Source organism: Callospermophilus lateralis, chromosome 5, assembly GCF_048772815.1.
Source record: "Callospermophilus lateralis isolate mCalLat2 chromosome 5, mCalLat2.hap1, whole genome shotgun sequence".
Classification (NCBI taxonomy): Eukaryota; Metazoa; Chordata; class Mammalia; order Rodentia; family Sciuridae; genus Callospermophilus; species Callospermophilus lateralis.
Window position 1 is genome coordinate 78,595,027 of NC_135309.1, and position 18,304 is coordinate 78,613,330.

The 18,304-nt window shown below is 34.2% G+C and overlaps 1 protein-coding gene across 7 annotated transcripts in view; it reads right to left on the reverse strand.

Annotated features, from left to right (window-relative positions):
• Fer (FER tyrosine kinase) overlaps nt 1–18,304 on the reverse strand; it is a 413,495-nt gene that overhangs the window by 365,069 nt on the left and 30,122 nt on the right. For all 7 annotated transcript variants that reach the window (XM_076856939.2, XM_076856936.2, XM_076856937.2 and 4 more), the window contains one exon: nt 9,288–9,554. In XM_076856939.2, coding sequence (XP_076713054.1) covers nt 9,288–9,494 — 207 coding nt within the window. In that variant the 5' untranslated portion in view covers nt 9,495–9,554. The remainder of the gene's footprint in view (nt 1–9,287; nt 9,555–18,304) is intronic.

Genomic DNA, 18,304 nt, shown 5'->3' on the forward strand with positions numbered 1-18,304 from the left:
ATTGCACAAAAGTTGCAATACCACACATGGATAAGTGTGGCTCATGACAAAGGAGTAAACAGAGGCAGCTAATAAAGAACTGAAGGATATACCTGAAATCTATTCCTCAGCAACTTGGTTCAGCTGAGTAGTTTTCTACATTCACCCATTGCTTCCTCCAGTTTCACATGTAAGAAAAAATTCACATAAAGCTCAAATTGTTCCTTAATATTGTGCAGGAACAAATTCATCTTTTCAAATTAAATGTTGTACCAGAACTGACTCTGTAGCCAGACTTAAGAATTACTGCCTTAAATATATACACTGGTGAAACTTATACTATATGTGTATTGTACTACTACTAACAGTAAATCTGATTCTCCAAAAAGCAATTTTCATTCCTTTTTATTCTCCTGTGGCATATTATAAATATTGCTAATATTTCCATGCCCTTTGCATTTAAAAGGTAAGTCAACATCAGCCTTCATATAAGTTGTGTTATTTGAGGATCATATATGTCACTGAGTTATTTAAAAATAGAGTTGACTATATTTAGACAGGTGAAATTCTAGATAAGCAAGAAATTACAAAGTAAAAATGATCTGCAGTATAGAAGAAAAAAAAAGTGTCCAAGATCACCATTAAATATGTGAAAAGAGCCAGGCATGGTGATGCACACCTGTAATCTCCACCGCTTGGGACCCAGTCTGAATCAGGAGGATCACAACATCAAGGCCAATTCAGGCAACTTAACAAAATAAAAAGGTCAGGGGTTGCAGCTGGGTGGTAGAGCACTTGCCTAACATGTGCAAGACTCTAGGTTCAATTCCCAGCACAGAAGGGAGGGAGGGAGGAAGAAAGAAAGTGAGAAAAGAAAAAAATTTTAATTATACTCAGTTTTAGAGAAATATAAAACAAAATCACAGCAAATCACAAAAATTCAAAAGTGAGACAACACACACTGTTACATTGATTAGAAGAAGCTGACACTCCATCTAGTTCTGGAGGATATGCAAAATGGTATAAGATAAATAAGGAAATTTATATTTTTATTGACAATATATAAGAAAACTACATGCACATTTATATTTTGACCAAGGAATTCTATTTCTAGGAATTTACCCTAAAAATACCCATAAAAATACAAAACTACAGCCATGTAATGGCATTTACTGCAGCATTCTTTGTGATTATAAAATACATTAGAAACCAAAAATTCTGTATGTAGAAAATACATAATGCTCCACTAAAAGGAACAAGGACACTGAGGGAAAAGAGTTAATTCTAGGACTATAGAAAGGATGTTTCAAGATGAGCCTACTATACATATGCCAAGAAGTGCTACTCAAGAATGGAGGGGGAAACCAAGTCCAGGTAGTTGAAATCAAAAATAACTACCTAGGTCTCCTCCAAAACATTTCCCAACATTTCCTCCAAAAACAATATAAAGAACGAAAAGGAAAATAAAACCACACAGAAACCATGCCCTCAGGATTAAAGACAAAAATGTACACATTTCAAAATAACTTACAGTAAAAAACAAAAATAGCCAAATCACAGAGTGCGACTTCTCATTTTTTGTGTTCTATATTAGACACTGAAGAGACATAACAGCTAAATGAGATGGGTTCTTCTATATTAGACACTGGATCATGATGAAAAAGTGTTGCCAAAAAGACATTAGTGATATAGATGACAAAAGTAGGATATGGGATGTGTTTTTAATAATATGTGACAATGCTAAATTGCAATAATTTGATCATTATATAGTTGATACATTCTTTGAAAATACATGCACAGGTATTTAGAAATAAAGACCCATGACATTTTCAACTAATTCATAAATGGTCCAAAAAATACTACATATATATTTATATGAAAAAATACTAATATATATTTACATTGTTAAGAGAACAAAAATGATAAAATGTTAATAACTAATGAATCAATTGAAGGACATAGTTTTTGTTTTATTCTTGAAACTCTATGGAAGTTTTAATTTTTTAAATAATAAGAAAATCATAAGTTGTAAGACTTCCACTTTCAGTCACAATAGAGACTGTCTAAAATTAACCACTGAACAAAAATATAAAAATGAAAGCACTCAAGACCCTGGAACACAGAATGTGGTAGCACACACCTACAACTCCAGCAATTTGTGAGGCTGAGACAGAAGGACTGCAAGTTCAAAGCGAGCTTAGGCAACTTTACCTGTCTCAATTAAAAATAAAAAGGACTCCAGATGTATCATAGTAGTAGAGTACTTGCCTAGCATGTATGAAGCCCTGGGTTCAAGCCCCAATATTGATGACAAAGACAAAACAAAACAAACCACCAGATATCAATAAATGAAAGACTATGATCCTGAGAGACTATAAACAAACGATCTGTGCCATAGATTATTGCAGTTCACAGAAGGGAGAAAATAATGAGGCCACACATAGGAAGGAAGAGTCAAGTAGAACTCATGGGTTGAGGAGACTTAAGTTCAGAACACAGAGACACCAAAGTAGTCAAAGCTCTGGAGAAAGGGACAAGGACAGAGTTTTTTACAGAGGCGTAAGGTACACGAAGAGAAAATTCAGGAGATTTGCAAAGACTTCCCCTTGATTATTTAGGTAACTACCAAGTTCAAAGGTATGAGCAAACTACTCAACACCTAGGAAATACCACCCAAAGGATTATAGGGAAAAGTCTTGACATGGGGTCAAGAATCATACCAGGTCCCAAGAACCAGAGTTCAATGTTAAGGGCATCTTTCTGAGTACTAAATATGATCTTGCTTCAGCAGAGGCAGTAGATAAATTGACATTATACCTATCTCTTGATAAAAGCAAGAACCAAGAAGAGTAAACTGTCTCCAAGTAACTTAACTACATCCCAATAAAACTCTAGAAACCCAGTACCTTACAAAGTAAAATTCATAATGCCTGACTTGCATCAAAATCAAAGATTATCAGGCACACAGATGCAGAAAATGCAACTCAAAATAAGGAGAAAACATAATCAATCAAAACTGATCCAGAAGTAATACAGATGAAGGAAGATGAGGACAATAAAATAATTACTATGAATACATCCCATAAAGTCAAGAAACTAGAGGATATAATAAACATATTGAGTAAGAACATGGAAGATATAAAAAAAAGATTCAAAATCTAATTAGAGGAGATATTTATAACTTGCTCATCTTTTTTTAAATTAATTTATTTATTTGTTCTAATTTGTTATTCATGACAGCAAAATGTATTTCAATTCATAGCACACATATGCAGCAGAATTTTTAATTTCTCTGGTTGTACTCAAACTAGAGTCACACCATGTACCTAGGGTAATGATGTTCATCTCATTCCACCATCTTTCTACCCACAAGCTCTCCCCTCTTCCTCTCTCTCCCCTTTTCCCTATAAAATTGCTCCATTCCTCCCATTCTCACCTTCCCATACCCTATTATGGATCAGCATTCACTTATCAGAGAGAACATTCGGCCTTTGGTTTTTAGGGATTGGCTTACTTCACTTAGCATGATATTCTCCAACTCCATCCATTTATTTGCAAATGCCATGACTTTATTGTCTTTTAATATTGAGTAACATTCCATTGTGTATATATACCACAGTTTCTTTATCCATTCATCTGTTGAAGAGCATCTAGGTTGATTCCACAATTTAGCTATTGTGAATTGTGCTACTATAAACATTGATGTGGCTGTGTCACCAAAGTTTGGCACTTTTAAGTCCTTTGGGTACAAACCAAGAAGTGGGATAGCTGGGTCAAATGGTGGTTCCATTCCAAGTTTTCCAAGAAATCTCTATACTACTTTCTCGACTGGTTGCACCAATTTGCAGTTCCACCAGTAATGTATGAGTGTGCCTTTTCCCCCACATCCTCGCCAACACTTATTGTTTTTGTATGCTTAATAACTGCCATTCTGACTGGAATGAGATGAAATCTTAGAGTAGTTTTGATTTGCATTTTTCGAATTGCTAGAGATGTTCAAAATTTTTCGTATATTTGTTGATCAATTGTATATCATCTTCTGAGAAGTATCTGTTCAGTTTCTTAGCCCATTTATTGATTGGTTATTTGGGGTTTTCTGGTGTTAAGTTTTTTGAGTTCCTTATAGAACCTAAAGGTTAGTGCTTTATCTGATGTGCCTGTGGTAAAAATTTGCTCCCATTCTGTAGGCTCTCTTTTCATCTCATGATTGTTTCTTTTGCTGAGAAGAAGCTTTTCAGTTTGAATCCATCCCATTTATTAATTCCTGGTTTTAATTCTTGTATATTAGGATTCTTATTAAGGAAGTGGGGACCTAATCCGACATGATGAAGATTTAGGCCTACTTTTTATTCTATTAGGTGCAGGGTCTCTGGTTTAATTCCTAGGTCCTTGATCCACTTTGAGTTGAGTTTTGTGCATGGTGAGAGATAGGGGCTGAATTTCATTTGCTGCATATGGATTTCCAGTCTTCCCAGCACTATTTGTTGAAGGGCTATGTTTTCTCCAAAAATGTTTTTGGCACCTTTGTCTAGTATGAGATAACTGTATTTATGTGGGTTTGTGTCTGTATCCTCTATGCTATACTATTGGTTGACTCACTCATCTTTAACCAAAAAATGGCTCAACTACTTGATTCTACTTGATCTCTCCAATTCCTCCACCTTACAGAACAGACATGGGGCAAAAGAAAGAGGTAAGTTTTGGCAAATACAAAAAGATGAATGAATGGTCCATTGGTAGAATTTAAATTTAAAAGTTGGTAAAACAAGAAATGATGCAAGCAGAAGAGGATATGTGGGACACAGTGACTCTGCTTTAAGAGGAGGAGTCAGAAAGGGACAAAGTTCACCTCATGAATAAGGTTATGAAAGGAAACCAAAGACACAAAATGTCTGACATGAAAAATACACAAGGTAGAATTAACAACAAATAAGACACTGAATAAAAATAAAATTAGTCAAGGGAATGAGAGAATAATAAAACTAAATACAATGGAATGCTAAGAGAATACGGAAAAATAAATAACACGGCATCAGCAAACTCTGGGGCAACTTTAAATAGCCAAATGTACATGTAATTGGAGTTCCCCAAGAGGAAAATAAAGAATAAAACAAAAATTGTTAATAATACCTGAAATTTTTCTGAAGTCAATAAAAACTATAAGCCACAAGTCCAAGAAAGTCAAATCCACAGCACAAAAAGCATAAAGAAACATGAAGTTACACATGAATTGCTTAAAAGCACTAACAATGAAAAAAATCATAAGCAGAGCCACAGAGGGCAAAGATTAGATGCAACTTTTCCAGAAATAATGCAAGATGACAATATAGCAACATTTTTAAAATATTGAAAAAAAAAACTAGATTTCTATACACAGTTAAAATTGTTCTCAAAACAAAAACACCATATTTTTACAAGTTCAAAACCTGAAAAAAATTCATTACCAGCAGGCCTACACTATAATAAATGTTTAAGAAAGTCCTTCAAGCAAAAACAAAATGATACCAGGAAAAAAACCCTGGATATACACAAAGAAATGAAAAGGATCACAAATGGTAACTAAGTAAATAAACATAAAGACTTATGTTTTTATTTAAATTATTCAAAAGGTAATCAACTATTAAAAGCAACAACAATACTGAATTGTGGGGTTTATAATATTGAAAGGTATGAGAATAAGAGCACAAAGGACAGGTAAAGAGAAATGGAAATAATAATGATGTAAAAATATTATTATCATAGTTGAGGTTCTACATATTACAAAACAGATTAGCAAGTAAGTTAGAGATATGTACCATAAACGCTACAGAAACCATGAATGGGGCTGGGGATGTGGCTCAAGCGGCAGCACGCTCGCCTGGCATGCGTGCGGCCCGGGTTCGATCCTCAGCACCACATACAAACAAAGATGTTGTGCCCGCCGATAACTAAAAAATAAATATTAAAAAATTCTCTCTCTCTCTACCTCTCTCTACCTCTCTCTCTCTCTAAAAAAAAAAAAAAAAAAAAAAAAATATTAAAAAAGAAACCATGAATGAAAAAGTTAGAGGTAACAATACAACAAAGGAGATAAAAATAATTTTTAAAATGCTGATTCAATGCAATCCCCATCAAAATATCAATGATGTTCTTCATAAAACTTGAAAAAAATTCTAAAATCTGTATATAACTACAAAAGATCCAAACAGACAAAGCAGTCATGAGCAAAAAGAACAAAACGGAGGCGTCACACACCCTGACATCAAAATATACTTGAAAGCTGTAGTAATTAAAATAGCATGGTCTTGGCATAAAAATAGACACAGACAAATGGAAGAAGATAGAGACCCTAGAAATAAACCCACACATGGAGAGCCCACGGATTCTCAACAAAGATTTTAAGAACACATAGTAGAGAAAGGACAGTCTCTTCAACAAATGGTGCTAAAGCAATTGGACAGCCACATGAAGGAGAATGAAACTAGACCCTATCACTCACTGGTTAGAAAAAGCATCTCAAAATGGATTGAAGACTTAAATGTAAGGTGCTATAGTAGGAAACTACTAGAAGAAAACATAAGAGAAATGCTTCAGGACATTGGAAAGGGCAAGGATTTTTTAGACAAGACTCTAAAGCATAGAACAAAATCAAAAATTGACAATTAAGGTTATATCAAACCTAAAAACTTCTGCACAGAAGAGGAAACAATGAACAGAGTAAAGACACAGTCTACAGAATGGAATAAAAAAAATCTGTAAACTATACATCTGACACAGGATTAATCTCCAGAATATGTCAGGAACTCAAAAATCTCAACAACAACAAAACAAAACCCTGGCTTAAAAATGAGTAATAGACATTAAGTGTATGAAAAAAATGCTCAACATCATTGATCATTAGGGGAACACAAATCAAAACTACAAATATCACCTAACCCCAGTCACAATAGCCATTGTCAAAAAGACAAAAGAAGTGCTGGTAAGGATGTGGATAGAAAGAAACACTGCACACTGTTGGTGAAAAAGTAAATTAGTATAAACATTACAGAAAACAGCATACAGGTTCCTCAAAAGTTAAATATTGAACTACCATACAATCCAGCAATTCCTCCACTGTATATATATCCAAAGGAAACGAAATTAGTATGTTGAAGAGATACCTGCACTCCCACGTTCACTGCAGCACTATTCACAATAGCCAAAAATTGGGAACAACTTAAGTGTCCATAAACTAATGAATGGATAAAGAAAATGTGGTACATATATACAATGGAATACTATTCAGCCATAAAAAGGATGAAATCTTGTCATTTGTGACAACATGGTTAGAACTGGAGATCATTATGTTAAGTGAAAAAAACCCAGGCACCAGTACTGTATGAGCTCACTTATATGTGAAATCAGAAAAGCTGAGAGTAGAAGTAGAGACTGGGTAGAGAGTAAGGGGTGGGAGAAATGGAAAAAGGTGGATCAGCTAGACAGGATTAAGATTTCTGGTGTGTTACTGCACTATTGAGTGACTACAGATAACAATAATGTACTGTAGATTTTTTAAAAACTAGAAGAAAGAACTTCAAGTGTTTATAACTATAAGGAAATAAATGTTTGAGGAGATATTTTTAACCTGATTTAAACAATGCAAAGTATAAATGTATCAAAATTATCACATGATAACCCTAAATTTAAAGTATAATTTTTGTGGGGTTTTTTTAAGTTAAAAATAAATTTAATTTTAAATTTAAAATATTTTTTAAAAATCCACAAGAAGGGGAGAAAAAGGAAAATAAGAGGAAAGAAAGAGCAGATGGAACCAAGAGAAAATAAATGGTAAAATGATAAATTTCAACCTAATCATATCAATAACCAATTTACATGAAAACAGTCTAAACACAATAATTAAATGACAGTGATTTTTCATATTAAGGAACAAAGTAAGACAACTGTATGCTACATACAAGAATCTACTTTATAGCAACCAAATGTGATGAAAATACATACCATGTAAATATTAATCAAAAGAAAGCTGAAGTTATTATAATAATATCAGAGTCGATTTTACAGCAAAGAATATCACCAGAAATCAAGTTAATTTCACAATAAAAAGAAAATCAGTTGACAAGGAAAACATTAAAATCCTAAACATTTTTCACCTAATAAACAAACTGATTTCTCAAGAAGACATAAGTTTAAACTTAAGCACAAAATTAAGCATATTCAAAATAAAAGTAAAACTGATTAAACTGCAAGTAGAAACAAATTCATATAATTATAATAAGAAATTTCAAAATTTACCCCCTCTCAATAATTGGTGGAACAGATGGTCAAAACTGAGTAAAGAAATTGGGACAGTTAATTTATGTCAATTTGGGTCAACAAAGGATGCTGAAATAGCTGGTAAAGCATTATCTGGATCTGGGAGGGTGTCTCTGGAAGAGATTAGCATTTCAATCAGTCAACTGAATAAAAATTAGTCACTACCAAAGTGAGGAGGAAAATTCATAGGGAGTGAACTAGAACAAAAAGGACAAGGAAAGGCAAGTTCACTACTCTTCTGGAGATGAGACATATATTTGCCTCTGCCCTTGACATCTGAACTCCAGGCTATGGGACCTTCCTATTCTGGGGTTAATACCAATGCCTTCCCAGGTTTTCAGGTCTTTGGCCTCAGATTGAATGTTACCAGCTCCCCTGATTCACAGACCTTCCAACATCACCAGCTGTCCTGATTCTCCAGCCTGTGGGACTTCTTTATTTCCATAATAAATACCTTGTTATGCATCTATGTAAATATATGTCCCATTGGTTCTGTTTCTCTCGAAAACACTGAGTGAAACAGAACTAAAAGAACTGAACATCCCTATAAACCATCTTGACCTACCGCCATCTATGAAATACTACAACCAACAACACAGAATCCATATTCTTAAGAAAGGTGCATGAAATATTTACCAAGACAAGTCATATTCTTGATCAAAGGCAAATATTCACAAATTTAAAAGCATTCAAGCTATTAAAAATAAGCTCTTAGAAAAACAGTGGTACTAAATTCAAAATGAATAACAAAAAGGTATCTGGAAAAAACAAATATTTGTAAATTAAATAAAAGACTTTGAAAGAATGTGAGTCAAAAAAACATTAAGACATGTTCTGAAAAGGAAGGAAAATTCAAATAAGCATGTAAAATTTCCTGGATGCAGCTAAAATAGTACTCAGAGAAAACTTAGAACACTACAGGCAGACTTGGATATGCTTATTCAATAGTATGATCTATTTGCTTTAAGGACAACTGTGAGGCTATAAATAACAAGTGATGAAATTATTATTCTTACCTTGGACACATTGCTGACATAATTCATTTGGACAGTACTTTCCTTATCAACTTGATTACAAAGGTTCTGTAAAGAAGATGCATATTCTTTATCACTTTTTATCCTCAGAGCCATAAATTTCTTCACTGTTTCCAGCAATCGTAATTCCCAGTCTTGCAATTTTAACACAGCTTCATGTGAGTTCTTCAGGTCACTCCCAAACCCCATTTTTGTAAGGCACTGCTTATCCTCCACACTGCACAAGTAAGCCTTCTAATCAGCACATATCTGTGTAAGTAAAAATAAAAAAATAAAAAAATCTTAAATCAAGGAAAACAGTCTTCAAAGCAAAGCTACGGCCCATTCCTCTTAGGGATTAAAAAATAAAAGAAAAATCACAATAACTGAATGCTTTCTCCCAAATGTCAGGAAAGAATGTCCACTCTATTGCTGATATCCATTCAGTATCATACTGGAGACTCTGAATATTACATAAATACAAATTTTAAAATTTGGATTAGAAAGGAAGAAATAAAACTATTTTATTTGTAGATGACATCATATTATATACAGAAAACCTTAAGGAATGCAACAAAAATATAGTAGAACTAATAAATAAGGGCTGGGGTTGTGGCTAGTAGGGTGCTTGCCTTGCATGCTTGAGGCACTGGGTTCAATCCTTAGCACTGCACAAAAGAAAAATAGGAAGATAGATAGATAGATGATAGATAGATACATAGATAGATAGATAAAACAAATATATTGTGTCCACCTACAACTAAACAAAAATAAAAAGAGGGCTGGGGTTGTGGCTGGGCAGTAGAGTGCTTGCCTCGGACATGTGAGGTACCGGGTTTAATCCTCAGCACCACATAAAAATAAATACACAAAATAAAGGTACTGTGTCATCTACAACTAAAACAAAAAAGAAAAAAAGAACTAATAAATGAATTTAGTATAAGATATAAGATAAATATCAAAAATCACTTATATTTCTGTATACCAATGACAAGTCAAAAATAAAATTTAAAAAATACTATTTACAACAGCGTAACAAAATTTAGAAATTTTTTTTATTTTTAGTTGATGATAGATCTTTACTTATTCATTTTTATGTGGTGCTAAGAATCGAACCCAGTGCCTCACATATGCCAGGAAAGTGCCCTACTACTGAGCCACAGCCCCAGCCCCTAGAAATAAATATTTTTAAATGTAAAACCTATACTCTTTTTTAAAAAATCTTTTAGATATAGGTGGACACGATGTCTTGATTTTACTATATGTGGCGCTGAGGATCAAACCCAGTGCCTCACACATGCTAGATGAGCGCTCTAACTCTGAGCCACAACCCAAGCCCCAAAACTCATACTCTTAAAACTATAAAACCAGAAAACATTGTTGAGAGAAAATTTCGAAGACCTAAATAAACTGACTAATGTTCAAAAAAAATTTTTTTTAAGTTAATATTGTTAAGAAAGCAAGCCTTCCTTACTAAAACTACAAACTTAACATAATTTATATCGACATCTCAGCCAGTATTTCTGCAAGATAGACAAGACAACACAAAATACATATGATAATAAGGGAAACAGAATAATTACCAAAAAAGTCCCGGAAAAAAGAACAAAGTTGCAAGACTTACTTTTTCTGATTTCAAAACTTTCTAAGAAGCTTCGGTACTCAAGATAATAAATATAAACATACGGCCAGACATAGAGATCAATGGAGTAGTGGGCCCTGATAAATCTTCACATTTAAGGGAAAATGATTTTCTATGAGTCTATTCAATAAGAACAAAAAGCACCGTCAACAGAGGGGTACAGGGACAGTTAGATTTCCACAGGCAAAAAAAAAAAAAAATGATGCATACACAAAAATTAACTCTAAATGAACCACAGATCTAAATTTCAGAGCTAAAAGTATAAAACACTCAAAAGAAAAAATAGGTGTAAATTTTTGTAACCTTGGCTTAGGCAATGGTTTCTTAAATACAACAACAAAAGCATAAGCACAGCAAAATATATATACATAAATTAGATTTCATCAAAATTTAAAATTTCTGTGCTTCAAAGCACAACATCAAGAAAGTAAAGAAAATCCAAAGAATGGGCAAAAATATTTGCAAATCATATATTTGATAAGGGGTCTTTATCTGAACTATGTAGAGAATCCTTATAAATTAATAGTAAAAAGACAAACCAATTAAAATGAGCAAAAGATCTTTGATTTTACCAAAGAAAACATAAAATGCCCAAAAAGCACATGAAAAAATATTCCATAATATTAGCCATTAAAAAATGCAAATCAAAATTTCAATGTGATAGTAATTTGTACCACTCAATACCTATAATAATCAATAAAGACATAAAAATGAGTGTTGGAAAGACTGTTAAGAAATTAGAAGTTAATGCTCTACTAGTAAAATGTAAACTGGTAGGGCCACTACAATTTGGCAGTTCCTCAAATGATAAAACAGTGTTGCCATATGATCCAGAAATTCTACTTGTTGGTATATACTCAAGTGAAATTAAAACATGTTTATGGGGCCAGGAGATGTAGCTCAGTGTTAAAGCTTACCATATACAAGGCCCCAAGTTCTATGTCCAGTATCACATTTTAAAAGAAACAAAATATCTACATGCTCACTTGTACATTAATGTATGAAACAACATCATTCTATAGCCACAAAGTGAAAACAACCCAAATACTCATCATTGATGAGTGGATAATTAAAATATGATCATATTCATATAATGGAATATTATTTGGCAAAGAAAAGGAATGACATATTGGTACAGGCTACAATATGAATGAACCTTGAAAACATTTTGCTAAATGAAGAAAGCCAGACACAAAAGACCACATATTGTATAATTCTTCTACAAGAAATTTCCAAAAAGGTAAATTTAGAGATAGAAAGATTAGTGACTGCCTGAGGTTGTCAAACTTGGGGGAAATATAGTTACAGCTAAGAGGTACTGGACTCCCTTTTGTGATAATGAAAACTGATTGAAATAATGATTGCACAATTCTGCGAATGTACTAAAAACAACTGAACTGTAGTTTCAATGGGTGAATTCCTTAGTATGTTAATACTATGATTTGTCTAAGGTAGAACCCAAGACTTCATTTGTTAAAATGTAATCACCTTTGTGAGATGTCACAAAAGTGGAAAATTAATAGACTGTGATATTTAGATGTTGGAACTTTTAAAGGTAATTAGGATCAATTAAGGTCATTAGGGTGGAGCCCCATGATGAAATCCTGTTGGCTTTATAAGAGGAAAGAAGCCAGAAAACATGCGTACACACACACACACACACCCTATCTCTTGCCATGTGATGCCTTGCACCACAAGAAGGTCATTACCAGATATGGCCTATTGACTTTGAACCTTTAGAACCCTGAATCAAAATTAACCTCTTTATAAATTCTTTATAAATTCACCCATTTTCTGGCATTACAACACTGGCAACAGAAAATGGACTAATACAATGAACTATAGTTATAACTTTAAAAGCTTGTTTTAAAAAAAACACTTGTTTTAAAAATCACTACAGCGTAACTTAACGATCACCTACTGGTCAGTTATTATAAACTTTCCCAAAATATTCTCCTTGTCCACTATAAATTCTGAAAACTATGGTAGAAAGTATTTTGTCCTCCAGTTTCCTAGAATTTCAGTCATTGAATCTGTCAGAGACGGAAGAAATGCAAAAACACACCTTATATGTCTAATTCTAAGTCGTTCATACCAAAAGTCAATTTTCTCTTAACTCAGCTGATATTCTCTAAGCTACGAAGAAAAACTAGGAGGGGTTTCTCTCCCTTACCTCAGTGATTTCATCTAAAGACATGGTAAAAAAATGAGGATTTCCTAACTAGAGAATAATTTACAATTTTTTCCCAATTAAAAGCTGTTCAGTTTTATGAAATATCAGCTAAGCAGAAAAAATTTAAAGTTGTGAAAAATTCCATTTCATTAGTGTTTACAAAGTAGCAACCAAGTCACTAAATGAAACTTAAATCATTAGAAATCAATTGACTGATTCACTTTAATATCAAATAGGATGATTCCCTTTTTGTTTTGTTTTGTTTTGTGGTGCTGATGATCGAATTCTGCTACTGAGCTATATCCTCAGCCCCCAGTTTTTGAATTCTTTATGCAATGGCTTTTTAAAAAATTCTTGGGGGCTGGGGGAATAACACTGTGGTAGAGTGCTTGCCTACTTATCATATGTGAAGCACTGGATTCCAGAGGAAGGAAGGAAGGAAGGAAGGAAGGAAGGAAGGAAGGAAGGAAGGGAGGGAGGGAGGGAGGGAGGGAGGGAGGGAGGCGGGCTGGGGGAGGAAGGGAGATGGATTGATTTTTGACATACTGTATCTTTTATGGGTCACAAAAATTTACAATGAACATTTTTCTGTTATTTTACCTGCCGCTAACTCAACAAAGTCTGAGTGGAGATATTCGATCTCATTCCATGTTTTCAACAGAATAGGATCATATTTTGAGGGCAAAGAAAGGTAAACTATTTCATTTTTTAAAAAACACTTAAAGCTGAGATTACAATTCATTTTATTCCATAACTCAGCATAAATATCATCTCTGATTCTAAATGCATCTGGATAACAATTGCTTTCTTTCATTATCAAGAACTTCAGAAGGATTGTGAAAGCACTAAAGGAAAAAAAGGGAAACAGAATCTGGCGGAATCTGGGAAACACTCCAGCCCATCCTAAGGTCAGAGTGTGGATAAGATAACTTAGTATATGGTACCTCTCTTTCTTTAAGTAATAAAAAAATTACAAAAATTTTTTAAATTCTGTAATAAATTAAGAATATATATAATTGTTAGACTGATAGTTATTACAAATACTTAAGAACTTAATAGAAGGATATGCTCCAAACAATTATCCCATAGAAGTCAAATAACTATTCATTGTAACAGTGTTTGCAATTAAAAAAAAAAAAAAAAAAACTAGAAATATTTAAATATCCACCATTAAGCAGGCTGCATTTGATTGTAGTTGAATAATTCCAGGGGTGCAATTCAATCATAGACTATGAATGTGTTCAGTGCCCAATGTTCTCAACCATATGTGTTTCTAATATCATTCAGTCCTAATAAAAATTAAGGAAATATTGGTAAATTTATATGGAACTATCTTGAAGAATTACTAGACAGAAAAGAAAGATACAGAACTTAGTATGCTAACTTTGTATAAAAGAGGAAAAAAGTAACATTCATTTTGCTTGTAAGTATATAAAATATTTCTACAAGAACAAATAGTAGGCTGGGGACAAGAGTGGGAAGGAAATTTGTCACTGTATATTCCTTTGAAAATATGAATTTTGTTCTAAGTAAATCCATTGATATTACCTATTCAAAAAATAAAGGATTTTTGAAGACAAAAAGTTGAAACTAATGCAAGCTGAAATTGTCCAGAAAATTTACTAGAAATGACAAGATTTGAGCTAAGCTGAGATAATACTGTGAGTTAGAATGTAAAAGTCATAAGGGAAATATATTTCAGGAGTAGAATCAGTATGGGGCAACAAAAGTGAGTTTGAGGTCAAGTAAAAAAAGAAATGTCTCCAAAATCAAACTTATATGGCAAGCAGTGGGAGACAGTGTGCCAATCTGTCTCCTGCCATTCCTCTGCTCAGGAGACTCACAAAGCTCAAACTCCTGGAATTAAGTCATAAACAAGATATTTTAAAAAGATTAATTTGCCATTGTTAGTTATACAAGTATGTGTAGTGTGTAAAAATCCATTAAGCTAAGCATGTGTGATTTGTACCTTTTCTGTGGGTGTGCTATAGTTCAAGAAAGGGAGAGAGAGAAATAGATTTTGATCTGTCAGCCAGGTATAACACTGCTTGAAGAGAAAAAAAGAAAGAAAATGAGACATAAGAAGGCAAGTTAAGAAGCTGTTATAGCAATACAGCTTGAGAAATGAGGATCCAGAATTGACAATGTCGGTGTGAATTAAGATGAAAGAGCCTTTATCTGGTAAAAGGATTAAGGAACAAAAGAGATGATCCAAGGAAAACTTTTAAAATATTAATACTAAAGAATGGTGAAAATATTAATAGGAATAAAATATAGAGCTACTGTAAGGAAAATATATTCATTTCAACTAGAAATAAACCTATCTGTAAAACATTAAGGCTAAAAACCCATATTGGAGAGTCAATTGCTTAAAGGTGAGAGATGAAACGTCTTTATTGGAACTGTGGATAAAATCAGTTTCATGAAGCAGTCCCTCAGAATTTACCATCAATAACTGGTATAAATAATAATAATTATGTTTAAGAAAAACCAACAATTCAAATATCTCATTGGCAAATAAAGGAGTCCAAATATGATGACCTAAGTTTCACAGCATGGTTTCAAAGTGAAGAAACAGAAGATTCTGGGGCTCGAGGCAGCATGACAACATGCCCATGACTATTCCACCTATTCTAGAAGACATTCTGAGGAAGAATGGTTAACAAAATCCTGAGAATTCACACCAGATATCCCAATCTGAAGAGAACCAAACAAAAATGAAGAGGTCAAACTGGAAAAGTTAAATATATATATAAGAATGCCCTCTATACCAGAATAGTACTTTATAGAGTGCATGGAGGATAGCCTTGGCTTACCACTTTCCAGTGCTCTAGGAGGATTGGCACCTGACGTTTAAGTCTAGGACTAAAGGATGTTTAATGGAATCTTAGAAGAGTGTCAATCTTAAGAGACTTCAACTAAGCCAAACTCCATTCCAGTCAATGTCTCCCTACCTTTTTACCTTTGTGCTTATGTGTCATAGAACCAAACAGGAAAACAGCTACTATTCCAGAAAGATGGCACAAACCATTTAGCCCAGCTCTTCCCCAATAAGCACAAGTATTAACATTAGAAACAGCAAAAGAAATAATCAAAGATGAGCTATGAAATGTGGAAGTAAGGCAAACTTCTTTGGAACCTTATAAGTAGAGTAACACAGAGGCAAGGTGTCTTGGGTCCCACTCACGTGAGAGAGGAAGATCACACACACTCAGTTCTTCCCAACCACCAGTATGGTAACAGAAGACAACCTGCTATGGTAGGGATATGAGGTGTCCCCCCAAAGATCCTATGTTAACACAGGAATAATAAAAAATGCAATGATTAAATTATGAGAGACATAAGCTAATCAGTCCAGCCTAGTTTAAAAGGGCTAACTAGATGGTAACTGTAGGCAGGTGAGGCATGGCTGGGTGGGTCACTGGGGGTATTCCCTGAAGAGTGCAGCTTCCTTGTGGCCCCTTCCCCTCTCTTTCTCTGCTTCCCTGGCCACCATGAGTTGAGCAGTCTTCATCCATCCCTGCCCTTCAGACATGATACTCTACCTTACCTTGGGCTCAAAGCAATGCAACCAGCCGATCATGGGCTAAACTTCTGAGCTCAAAATAAAATTTTCCTCCTGTAAGTTGTTCTTGTCAGGTATTTTAGTTATCACAACAAAAAGCTGACTAACACATACCCCACGTAGGCTACTCCTTCTCAGAGCAGAATAGGAGTTCCTCTAACAACACCAGGTGAGTCCACCAGCAGCAAGGGAGTTTGACTGGGAATCTCACCAAAAGCAAAAGCCAGAGGAAATCCCTCTGCCTTCCCACAAGACCTAAGATTCCCCTTTTCAATCTGGAGAGACCAAGCAGGAGGGATCAGCAAGCAATTACAGCAAGCAACTTGATCTCCTTTTCTACCCAGAGACACCAGAGCAGGCAAGAGAACTGGCAAGAAGTATCCAACTTTTGCAAGAGGTCCAATCCAGAAAGCCACAGGCCCAAGACTCTTCTCCCTATCCCAGAAACATGAGGGCCACAGAGCACAGTAGGGAAATCTCAGCACACATTTTCTCCACCAATAGACTTTAAAATTAAAATGTCTTTGGACTTGTAGCCCACAAAAAAACAGACTAAGACCTGAATGCTAAAACTAAACAAGGTGACAAATTATGAAAATAAAAGATTGAAATAGACCCCAAGTCTCCTAACAAAATAAATTATCCCATTCAGTCAGAAATTACCTATTACTCCAAGAACAAGAAAAATTATAACTTGAATGAGAAATGATAATCAACTAATGCCAACACCAAGATGAATTAAATGTCAGAATTATCTGACAAAAATTTTAAAACAACCATCAATAGAGAAATGCTTTAAAAATCAATTACAAATTCTATTAAAATGAATTTGGGGGGGGGTATTCAAGCAAAGAAACACAAGTTGCAAAAATAACCAGATGAAAATTATAGAACTAAGCCATGCGACAACAGAAATGTAAAAGCTTGCTAGATGGCCAGGCATGGTGGCACATGCCTGTAAAACCCAGAAATAGTATTACAGTATTAAAAATGGAGAGGCTGAAGCAGGAGTATCTCAAGTTCAAAACTAGCTTCTGCAACCTACTGAAGCTCTACACAACTTAGTGAAACCTATCTCAAAGTAAAAAGAGCTGGGGACGTAGCTCAGTGGTAAAGAGCCCATGGTTTTGATCCCTAGTAATGAAAAACAAAAACAAAAAAAAACAACTCATTAGACAGACTCCATAGTAAAGTAAATAAGACACAACCAATGAATTTAAGGACAGTACAATTGAATTCAATCAATCCAGACAGGTGCAGTGGCACACACCTGTAATCCCTGCAACTCAGGAGGGTAAGGCAGGAGGATGGCAAAATCAAGGGCACTCTCAGCAAGCTTAGTGAGACCCTCAGCAATTTAGCAAGATGCTGTCTCAAAAGAAAAAAATAACAAGGATTAATGATGTAGCCTAGTAATAAAGCACCCCTGGTTTCAATAACCAGTACCAAAAAAAAAAAAAAAAAAAAAAATCCAAGCATAGAGAAAATAGAAAAGAAGCAAAATAACAACACCACCTTAGGGATATATGGGACAATAACAAAAGATCCAACTTTTCTTACATTAGAGTCCAAAAAGGGAGAAAGAAAAGGCATGAAATAGTATTCAAGAAAATATGGTCTACCCTGCTGAATAAGATGCT